This window comes from Kogia breviceps, chromosome 18 (genome assembly GCF_026419965.1).
Source record: "Kogia breviceps isolate mKogBre1 chromosome 18, mKogBre1 haplotype 1, whole genome shotgun sequence".
NCBI lineage: Eukaryota > Metazoa > Chordata > Mammalia > Artiodactyla > Physeteridae > Kogia > Kogia breviceps.
Window position 1 is genome coordinate 46,096,723 of NC_081327.1, and position 12,104 is coordinate 46,108,826.

The window sequence follows — 12,104 nt, forward strand, 5'->3', positions numbered from 1 at the left end:
CACGGCAGGCACATGCACTGGCTCTGAGAGAGCACGATGAGAACCACCGTTCTTCCTTTATAGTGACTTCTACTCCTTTGCTCTCCCCCGACCGCACCCTCCTCCATGAGAAATCTCAGCAACACTTAGAGTAATATCCTCCAGTCTGGACTGAAAACTGTTCCATGTGATACATACATGCCAGGGGGAACAGATTTCACTCTAGTGAAAATTAAAATGTACCTTTTGGGGGGAGTCCTTTAAAAATATAAAGCCTAATATACCTGGACAAAACTATAATTCAAAAAGATACATGCACCCCTATGTTCACAGCAGCACTATTCACAGTAGCCAAAACATGGAAACAACCTAAATGTCCATTGACAAATAAACTGATAAAGAAGATGTGGTACATACATACAATGGAACACTACTCAGCCATAAAAAAGAACAAAATAATGCCATTTGCAGCAACATGGATGCAACTAGAAATTATCATACTAAGTGAAGTAAGTCAGAAAGAGAAACACAAATACCATATGATATCACTTATATGTGGAATCTAAAATATGGCACAAATGAACCTATCTACAAAACAGAAACAGACTCCCAGACATAGAGAACAGACTTCGGGTTGCCAAGGGTGAGGGGGAAGGGAGACAGATGGCCTGGGAACTTGGGGTTGGTAGATGTAAACTATTTCATTTTAGAATGAATAAACAACAAGGTCCTACTGTATAGCACAGGGAACTATATCCAATCTCCTGGGATAAACCATAATGGAAAAGAATATTAAAAAAAGAATGTATATACGTGTATAACTGAGTCACTTTGCTGTACAGCAGAGACTGGGGCACAACATTATAAATCAACTATACTTTAATAACATAAATATATTTTATATACATCTATATATGGAGCTTAACATTTTAAAGCACATGCTATCGATATAAACTGACATACACATACTGAAGATAGGCATGTAAATTGGACCTGGGCTGTCTAACACGGAAGTTATTACCGGGCTATAAAGCACATGAAATGTGGCTAGTCTGGATTGCGATGTGCTGTAAGCATAAAATTCACACCAAAAGTTGAAGACTTAGTACCAAAAAGAAAAAAAAAAAAGAATGTAAGCTATCGCAATAATTTTTATACTGCTTACATGTTGATATGATAATACTTTGGATACACTAGATTAAATTAAACTATTATTGAAATTAATTTACCTGCTTTTTTAATTAGTATGGCTACTAGAAAATTGAGAATTACATGTAGTCTGCATCACATTTCTATTGGACAGCACTGAATTAGACCTTTAAAACACTTGCTTATCCAATCATTTTTATACCAATAGAAAAATCTATCTTTTTTGTATGTCCAAACAAGGCAACGAAATGTTCAGACTCCAAGGACAAAATGTCAAGTACCACAAAATATGAGTAATTAGCATTTCATAGACCCTTACAAAGCTTGAACAATTTCTTGGTTACCTATCATACCCCAAGAAGATAGAACAATCAAGTGTATATACCACAAACTAGGCAAAAAATGAACAGCATTCAGGTCAACTTGGTGCTGTCAGGCTATTTCTGCTATTTCACATGTGATGCTGCTGAGACCGAAAAAGACGTATCTCAGCTCAAGCGGCTTTTTTATGAGGATTCCACCTGATTAGCTCTGCGTGAACTGACAAATCAAGTTTCTGAACCTCTAAGGGTAAAGACGAGATGCCAGGCTGTACCCCTCCATTCAGGCACTGCTGTCCTATCACACACCTCACCTGTCCAGCCAGCCAGCCTCACTCTAAGTAACAACATCTCCTTTTATGGAACAGATTTTTTTTAATGACCTTACATACTTTTTTTCTGATTAGAAAGTATCTTCTAGCTTCAGAATACATTTTGCCTACAGTTTCCAAATAAATGAGATTGTATTGTATTAACCTTGGATTAACGCATGGCTTTAATGAGATCTGTGAGCAGATTATATGCAATTACATAATTGCCTATGATTTATATGCAATATTTCTCAAGTTATATGCAATATCTGTGCAAATTTTTCTGTGGAAGGGTGTGTGGTTTTCATTAGACTTTAGAAGGGGGCGGTCCATGACCCAAAGAGATTAAGAACCAGCACTCAATGTTTTCTACACAAAAAGAAAACAGTTGTTAACCCTGCTAGGCGGAAGGACACATGATGTCCAAATCTTATCAACTGGTTTTTTCACTCAACTTCACTGCTCGACTCAGACACTGATGCACATAAGCAGTGCTCTCCACTTCTGACATCAAGGAGAACTTGTGCACACAGATGCCCACCTTGAGCAGCTTCGCTTTCATACTGGACGTGATGGTGGTGGGGTTAATGAACTGGAAGGAAGGGGCCGCGTGGTTCGGGTACTGCGCAGGAAACTTCACCAGCATCTTGACGCGGTGGTTGCTGCAGTGCACAGACACTGTGCAGCTCCTGTCTGCTGCGTCCATCTGCAGGGGACAAATCAATAGCTGCTTTGGAGAGGAACTGCAAAGGGTCTTCAGATGCAAACAGGTTTAAATAAGGTAACTGAATGCTCTAGGTTCCTGGTAATGGAGTGAGAAAGTGTCTCCAAAGATGAATTTGGAAGATGTGGACAACTCATTTTCAAAATGATTTTTAGTTTTAGCACCGATCTGATAAGTTCAAAGTGTTTTTACTTAAAAAAGCTTCATCGCAAAGCAGTGAAATAGGCTGAAACTTGTTATATTTATTTTGAGATGGGAAAATAAAGCAGGAAGATGTTAAAAACCTGACTCAAGTTAAAAGTACTTCTGGGACCTAGGAATAAACCTACCTAAGGAGAAAAAAGGCCAGTATGCAGAAAACTATAAGACACTGATGAAAGAAATTAAAGATGATACAAACAGATGGAGAGATATACCATGTTCTTGGACTGGAATAATCAACATTGTGAAAATGACTATACTGCCCAAAGCAATCTACAGATTCAATGCAATCCCTATCAAACTACCAATGGCATTTTTCACAGAACTAGAACAAAAAATTGCACAATTTGTATGGAAACACAGAAGACCCCGAATAGCCAAAGCAATCTTGAGAAAGAAAAACGGAGCTGGAGGAATCAGGCTCCCTGACTTCACACTATACTACAAAGCTACAGTAATCAAGACAGTATGGTACTGGCACAAAAAGAGAAATATAGATCAATGGAACAGGATAGAAAGCCCAGAGATAAACCAAAACACATATGGCTACCTTATCTTTGATAAAGGAGGCAAGAATATATACAGTGGAGAGAAGAAAGCCTCTTCAATAAATGGTGCTGGGAAAACTGGACAGCTACATGTGAAAGAATGAAATTAGAACACTCCCTAACACCACACACAAAAATAAACTCAAAATGAATTAAAGACCTAAATTTAAGGCCAGACACTATAAAACTCTTAGAGGAAAACATAGGCAGAACACTCTATGACATAAATCACAACAAGATCCTTTTTGACCCACCTCCTAGAGAAATAGAAATAAAAACAAAAATAAACAAATGGGACCTAATGAAACTTAAAAGCTTTGGCACAGCAAAGGAAACCAATAACAGGACAAAAAGACAAACCTCAGAATGGGAGAAAACATATGCAAACGAAGCAACTGACAGAGGATTAATCTCTGAAATATACAAGCAACTCACAGCAGCTCAATATCAAAAAAACAAACAACCCAATCGAAAAATGGGCAGAAGACCTAAATAGACATTTTTCCAAAGAAGATATACAGACTGCCAACAAACATGTGAAAGGATGCTCAACATCATTAATCTTTAGAGAAATGCAAATCAAAACTATAAAGAGATATCACCTCACACCGGTCAGAATGGCCATCATCAAAAAATCTATAAATAATAAATGCTGGAGAGGGTGTGGAGAAAAGGGAACCCTCTTGCACTGTTGGTGGGAATGTAAATTGATACAGCCACTATGGAGAACAGTATGGAGGTTCCTTAAAAAACTAAAAATAGAACTACCATATGACCCAACAATCTCACTACTGGGCATGTACCCTGAGAAAACCATAATTCAAAAAGTGACATGTACCACAATGTTCATTGCAGCACTATTTACAACAGCCAGGACATGGAAGCAACCTAAGTGTCCATCGACAGATGAATGGATAAAGAAGATGTGGAACATATATACAGTGGAATATTACTGAGCCATAAAAGGAAACGAAACTGAGTTATTTGTAGTGAGGTGGATGGACCTAGAGTCTGTCTTACAGAGTGAAGTAAGTCAGAAAGAGAAATGTATGCTAACATGTGTTAGCTACTGTAATGCTAACACATATATATAGAATCTAAAAAAAACATGGTTATGAAGAACCTAGGGGCAGGACAGGAATAAAGATGCAGATGTAGAGAATGGACTTGAAGACATGGGGAGGGGGAAGGGTAAGCTGGGACTAAGTGAGAGAGTGGCATGGATATATATACACTACCAAACGTAAAACAGCTAGCTAGTGGGAAGCAGCCGCATAGCACAGGGAGATCAGCTCGGGGCTTTGTGACCACCTAGAGGGGTGGGATAGGGAGGGCGGGAGGGAGACGCAAGAGGGAGGGGATATGGGGATATATGTATATGTATAGCTGATTCACTTTGTTATACAGCAGCAACTAACACAGCAATGTAAAGCAGTTATACTCCAATAAAGATATCCCCCCCCAAAAAAAGTACTCGTGGGAAAATCCTCCTCTCTAAAGGAGATGAGGGGCTGCCAGGGGCTGGGGAGAAAGGAAATGGGGAGGGGCTGCTAGGGGATGTAGGGTTTCTTTGGGGATGATTAAAACGCTCTCGAAGTAGCACTTGTGATGGCTGCATGGCTTTGTGAATGTACTAAGAACCACTAAATTGTACACTTTATTTTTTTTTTAAGATTTTTTTTTGACGTGGACCATTTTTTAAGTCTTTATTGAATTTGTTACAATATTGCTTCTGTTTTATGCTTTGGTTTTTTGGTCTCAAGGCATGTGGGATCTTAGCTCCCCAACCAGGGACTGAACCCATACCCCCTGCACTGGAAGGCGAAGTCTCAACCACTGGACCACCAGGGAAGTCCCTGTAAACTTTAAAAGGGTGAATTTTGTGGTATGTGAATTATAGCTCAGTAATTTTTATTTTATTATTATTATTATTTTTATTTGGCCATGCCACACAGCATGTGGGATCTTAGTTCTCCAACCAGGATGAACTGCGCCCCCTACAGTGGAAGTGCAGAGCCTTAACCACTGGATCACCAGAGAAGTCCCTCTCAGTAATGTTTAAAAAGCAGTCCTGGGAAAGGAATCAAGATCTCCTTCTTAGACTAGATCACTAGATATCCAAACTGTTCTCAACTGGGACAAAGGGAATATAAACTGAGTTGATATAGATAACCAATTAATCAAGGAATCCTTTATCTCTTTTGATTTGTTGTGCTACCAACTAGAGATGGCAGCTAAAGGATGGCAAAAAGAGCCACACATACGGGAAATCTGGAGACTCGGATTCAAATAGCTGTTGACCTCGGACAAGTTATTTCATTTCGTAGTGTCTCTGTTTCCTCATCTGTAGAGTGGGGATAAAACCACTTATTGCAGAGCTGTTTTAAAGGCCGAATGAGACAATTATGTAAGTGCACAGATCCAGGCCTACTGTTAATTGAATCTGGGCAAAAGAAAAACTAATCAAGTTTTAAAACTCCTTCACAGAAAGACTCAATTCCCTGAAGCACAGAATTTCAATACCTGCCCAAAAGGAAAAGAGTAAAGCTCTCCGTGTGTTAAATGAACAAAGAGGCTTGGTCACCTTCTTAACATGCATCTAAATCTCTGAGGAAATGACCAGCTTACAAGGCAAGATCGTATAGTAAAGTACTAAGAGCCTTGGAGAGTCAGGAGGCTGGATTCCAAACTCAGCCCTGCCATTAACTTTGCCAGTAACCCCCACCAAAACTCTGAACTTTCCAGGAGCTGAGCATCTTCACATAGAGTAAAATGAGGTGTTAGAGCATCTAAGGAGAGTTTAAGACATTTGAGCATCAGTTTATCCCTTGGTTCATCTTATGAGAAAATAATAGGGTAAGGGAAAATAATCTGCCTTTGTAAAATATCTATGTCCTTAGATAACCTAGAAAACAAAAAAAAACAAGCACAGAAGACTTCCCTGTTAGAGCAGCAAAGCTATATTGCTAGCCTAAATCATGGCTGAAATAGTCCCCTGGCCCACCAACCGCCAACCGCAAGCGAGAGACAGTTTGCTAAGCCCGAGCACCTCCACGTTCACATTGCGGATCTGCACGTTGATCAGGGAGAACTCCTGCTGCAGCGTCTGAGGCAGGCCCAGCTGCTCTGATTTCTTCTCTTCCAGGAGACTGCTTGGGGGGTCTTCCTTTAAGACTAGCAGGAGAGAGAGGGTAACTTGTTGGAAAAGATTTCTGAAATGGATTCAGAGAGCAGTTCTGGGGTATCTGCCACAAGTCGGAGATGCAGAGAGGGGCACCGCACCTAAAACATCAGTGTGACCAATTACCTTCTTCCTCCCCGTGGCTGGAGTTGTGCTGGTGATCTGTATCCTGAGTGTGAAGGGTCTTCTCTGGCTCCGGCATAAGAGCAATGCTCTCAATGAACTCGTCAACACCGTCTAAGATGTCATTTGCACAAAGCTGCAACAGAGGGGCGGAGATCTAGGTCTAGAGAAGTCAGTGGAAAGGACTGTCATGTCTGGTTGAGTTCTGACTTAAAAATGGGAATCACGAAGGAGAGAGATGTCAGCCCCAAACAGATACAATCAAATTGAGTCTTGCCCATCACCAATTCTCCCTGGTTAAGTACACAGGGCAACAGACTCTATTAGTCTACCCTGGAAAATGTTTTATCCTGTTCATAGTTTACGCAAATCTCAGAAAACCTTTTAGACTCCAGCCTTGATGGAGTCATTCAGCCAACCCAAGAGCAAAAATATCATAACCTCTAAGCATTTGGAGCAAATGGTACTTTTTGGAGAAAACAGATTTAAAAGGCAATGAGGTGATGATATTTGACCAAAATTGCTCATGAATGACTTGGTACTAAGCAGTGGAGCAAATCTGAGCCAGCATTTTCCATCCACTCTGTACACAGTGCTGTATGGGATGCAATACAAGTGAGACACAGGTCCCACCTTCAAGGAATTTAGCCACCGGATAAGAAGACAGAACCCCGTGATGGGGCAGAGCAAAGCAAGGGCCACGAAAGCAGTTCACACAGGAACCACTGTGCTTCATATAAGAACAGATACAACTTATGGGACAAAAACTGCAAAGGGCTTCCCTTAACAGGTGTTGTTGATGAACGTGGAGGACTCTGAACACTGCCTGGGGCCACGGCCGGTTTTCTAGCCCGTCTATAAGAGAAAGAAATGAAGCCCCCAAGCCACTTGCTCAGTATGCTAACCCACACTACCTTAGACCAGGACAAGAGGAAAAAAATACATCCCAAGGCTTTGCAGCCTTCAAGTGCTGAATACTGGAGCGGGCTCTTGACTGCCTCAAAGCCTCAGTGTAGCATACACGAGCCACTCGGCCAACCAGCAAGTACGTATTAAATGTCCATCACGTATCCTCTAACTTCTTCAACGACCAAATCTTCTCTCTTAAGTTTCTGGTGTAGCCAGTTAACATTCCTTCACAGCATCATTGAATACATACCCTCTGCATCTGGGAATCCACCCGCCACATTCTCAAGGTCTGATCCCGTGACCACGTGACCAGTTGGAAGTCCTTGGACCCTAGAAATCACCAGATAAGAATCGTGCAGGTTTTTCTGGATTCAATGTCAAGTTTCTTACAGGTTGCGATGGGGTGAGATTCACTCATCCATTCATCCATTTAACAAATATTTAAGGAACATCTCCTATATGCCAGGTACTGTTCTAGGCACTAGGGCTATAACAGGAATACAAGAATCTCTATCTTTACAGATCTCACATTCCAATGGTGGAAACAGACAAACATACAATAACGTGTCCAGTAGTGACAATGTTATGAAAAAAATAACATGGGATAAGAGAATAGAGACTGACAGGGGAACTATTTTTAGACAGGACTTCCCTGAGGAAGTCACCTTTGAGCAGAACCTTATTTTTCTTTCTTTCTTTTTTTTTTTTTAAATTTATGTTTTATTTATTTTTTTGGCTGCGTTAGGTCTTCTTGCTGAGCACAGGCTTTCTCTAGTTGAGGGGAGGGAGGGCTACTCTTCGTTGCGGTGCGTGGGCCTCTCATTGCACTGGCTTCTCTTGTTGTGCAGCACGGGCTCTAGGTGCGTGGGCTTCAGTAGTTGTGGCGCGCGGGCTCAGTAATTATGGCTCGCGGGCTCTAGAGCGCAGGCTCAGTAGTTGTGGCGCACGGGCCCAGTTGCTCCGTGGCATGTGGGATCCTCCTGGAGCAGGGATCGAACCTGTGTCCCCTGCATTGGCAGGCGGACTCTTAACCACTGCGCCACCAGGGAAGTCCTAAGCAGAAACTTAAATGAAGTGAAATAAAAGCTCACAAGTTAGCAAGTGAAAAGTGATGCTGGGATTTAATATCTCACTGAATTTTCACCTCCATAAATGTTCTTCCTTGAACAGGTTGCTTATAAAATGAACTGTTTTCAAAGCATCGTGACATCTTACTGTTTAACATAATCTCTTGGTAAAGAAATGCATCTCTTGATTAAAGGAATAATCAATCTTTAATGTTCTTAACTGACTGAACTGTATTTTCACACGATAGGTCTGGTCAAAGGGAAATTATCCTATCAATAAAAAGGTCCAAGGTGCTTTCTGAAAGAGCTTTATGAAAGATCAGAACATTTCAGGGTAATTCTGCAGTATCTAGAATCTTCTTCATGGCCATCTTTAGACAGCAGAGAATCTAGAAATAATTTCATCCATTCCCTCATATTGGGGATGGGGAAACTGAGGCAAGAAAGAACAGAGTGAGTGAGGGCCAAAGTTCCTTCTCCGTGGCACTGCCTTCAACCAGGCCTTCATTCCTCCATGTCTTAACACATCCCTGTGCACAACTATCAAGACAGCAACTACTCTGAGCTACTACCTGTCATGAGAACCACCATCTAGCCCGTGTTCGTAACAACAATTTTCTTTTCTTTTTTCTTTTTTGGCATCGCTGCATGGCTTGCAGGATCTTAGTTTCCCGACCAGGGACCGAACCCGGGCCCTCGGCAGTGGAAGCACAGAGTCCTAACCACTGGACCACCAGGGAAGTACCAGCAACGATTTTCTGACTCCACATCCAGCCTCTTTTCATGTCCCTGACTTTGAAGAAAAGTTATGTCTAATTCCTTTCTAAACCCAGCTCCTCTACTTGGGTCTTCGGCCCTATTCCCTCCTATCTTCAAGGGGCCTTTGCTTTCACACCTACTCCCTTTCTTGCCTCTTCTCCTTGCCTTCAAACGGAGAGGGCAGCAGCCTCCTCGAAGGAATTTAGTTGCCTCCTTGCCTCTGAAGGCAACCTCATTCACAAATCCAGTTCGCGCTGCCTCTGTTTCTGCTTACAATCAGGCTTCCCTCCTCCATCCACTTTTGGAACTGGTCTCTTAATGATCGTATGGCTTCCTATTTATACCTATTTATACAATTAAGTGCTCCTCTCTTACTCTGCATGGAGATCCTTCAGCAAAACCCACAACCAATGACCTCCGATTCCTTCATGAAGCATCCTTTGCCTTGGACCACAACATCCTGATTCTCTGCCTACCTCTGAGAGTTCCTTCACCACAGTGAAAAACCAACATCAAAGCCTGAGGTGGTCCAGTAAAAACTGACTAAGAAGACATGGCAGTAAAAAGAAAATAGAACACCAGCAGGTTGAGAAAGATGTAAAATATAAGAATACATGCAGGATGGGGACTTCCCTCGTGGTCCAGTGGGTAAGACTCTGGCCTCCCAACGCAGGGGGCCCGGGTTCGATACCTAGTCAGGGAACCAGATCCCACGTGCATGCTGCAACTAAGAGTCCGCATGCTGCAACTAAATACATATTTTTTTTTAAAAAAAAGGAATACATGCAGGATGATTACATTTATAAAAGGTTCAAAAACAAACAAACCTAAACTATTTTTAGGGATGCAGAAATGGGTGGTCAACTGTGAAAATAAAAACAGAAATCACTACTGTAAATGTTAGGAGAGTGTTTACCTCTAGGAAAGGGAAAGGATTATGATCGGGAAGCTTCCGGGTTCTAGCAATGTTTTCTTTCTTGACCTTGCTGGTGGTCACACAGATTTTCATGTTATAAACTCTACGTGTTTTATGCAATTTTGTAGATGATATATCTCACAATAAAAAGGAATTTTTAAAAAACACCTATAACTTGTACTCAAAATGTCGCTACTGGCCAGACAGCCCCAATTTATACAATTCACCCTGGCAGCTTACAGATGGCACAGACAACTGAAAATGGGTTGCTAGAGACTTTTTATTTCAGTCCGAAACCACAGGCCAACCTCTCACTGCCAGACCATGGGGAAACTCTATCATCTTTTCAATGGCAAAATGCAGGACAACGAGTTGAAAGATGAAGTTAAGCATGGAAATTGATGGGATAGAGACCAAGCAGCCTCATGTTTCCAGAAGCAAGTCAGATTATGGAAATGAAGATGGTAAAATTGAGAGCATGATCAAAAGATTCCTTTCAAAAACAATCCCAGGGACTTCCCTGGTGGTCCAGTGGTTAAGAATTCGCCGTTCAATGCAGGGGACCCTGGTCGGGGAACTAATATCCCACGTGCTGCGGGCAACTAAGCCCATGTGCTCTAGAGTCCCTGAGCCACAACTAGAGAGAAGCCCGTGTGCTGCAAAGAAGACCCCACGCGCCACAGTGAAAGGTCCCGCATGCCGCAACAAACATCCTGCGTGCTGCAACTAAGACCCAAGGCAGCCAAATAAATGAATAAATATTTTTAAATAAATAAAAAAATTAAAATTAAAAAAACAAAAAAAACTATCCTAGAAGAGGCTTGTGAAGGTCACAAACAAGCTGGGATAAGATGACTGCTCTAATCCCAGGTCCACCAGAGACCTCTCCTGGACTCGGGACAAGTCACACCACTCCACTGCCCGGTTTTCCTTTTGTGATATGGAAAGACCATGAAATACACTTCTGGTCTGGAAAACATTTAGACAGTGTGGCAATAAGATCTCAAGACAAAGGAGGTGGAAACGAAGTTTTCATGGTGAGTTGGTGGAGAAACTGAGGCTGAGGGCTTCCTGACCCCCATTATACTTATGATGCATGAATGAGGGCTAGCTAGATTAAGCTGCAGTAACAAACAGCCCCAAATCTCAGTGGCTTAATGCAAGGCTCTCCTGCTCTCTCTACATCTTCACCTCACCCCCACCCTGGTGGGAGCAGCGCCACATGGAGTTCCTCCAGGTACCTCGGCAGAAGCAGAGAGGGTAAATAATTGCACACTGGCTGTTACCACTTCAACCCAAAAGAGACTGCATCACTTTTGTTCATGTTTCAAGATCCAAGCAGGCCACGTGGCCAAACCTATCTTCAAGGGGTTGGGAGGTGAAATACCACTGTGTGTTTGTGAAGAGAACTGGGAAAACGTGGTAGGTGGTACTGACGATGACCTTGCATCTCCCTCATCAACAGAGCGGGAAGGGAGAATTCCTTGGCAGCCCAGTGGTTAGGACTCCACACTCTCACTGCCAAGGGCCCGGGTTTGATCCCTGATGGGGGAACCAAAAAACCACAAGCCGCACGTTGCAGCCAAAACAAAATAAAAAAACAAATAAACAAAAACGGGGGCGGGGGGGGTGAAGGAGCAAGTGCCAGGGATTTCTGAGCGTGCAATGACCCCAGAGTTTTTCAGCTCTAGAAATGAAATGATCCAACAGCAAGGCTACCAACCTCTCCAGATCCCTTCCACACAGGAGAGAGACTGCACAGAACACAAGAGGATGGACTTGGGGGGAAGAAGCACAGCCACACGCCCTGTCACCCACCTACGACGATTAAAGGGGGAGGTTCCCTGACTCCCGCTCCTAAGCCAGCCCAGTTCCTGCATCCTCCCCTCCAATCACGTGGCCCACCCCTACGGGAGC

At 42.5% G+C, this 12,104-nt stretch overlaps 1 protein-coding gene across 6 annotated transcripts in view; it reads right to left on the bottom strand.

Moving 5' to 3' along the window:
• The window catches only part of WDR59 (WD repeat domain 59), a 92,060-nt gene that overhangs the window by 37,040 nt on the left and 42,916 nt on the right, over positions 1-12,104 (bottom strand). For all 6 annotated transcript variants that reach the window (XR_010837916.1, XR_010837918.1, XR_010837917.1 and 3 more), the window contains exons 11-14: positions 7,696-7,775; positions 6,540-6,672; positions 6,282-6,406; positions 2,301-2,465 (exon numbers count right to left, since the gene is read on the bottom strand). Coding sequence is in view for 3 of the 6 variants with exons in the window: in XM_059043727.2 (XP_058899710.1) it covers positions 2,301-2,465; positions 6,282-6,406; positions 6,540-6,672; positions 7,696-7,775 (503 nt within the window). In the remaining 3 variants the exon portion in view is untranslated. The remainder of the gene's footprint in view (positions 1-2,300; positions 2,466-6,281; positions 6,407-6,539; positions 6,673-7,695; positions 7,776-12,104) is intronic.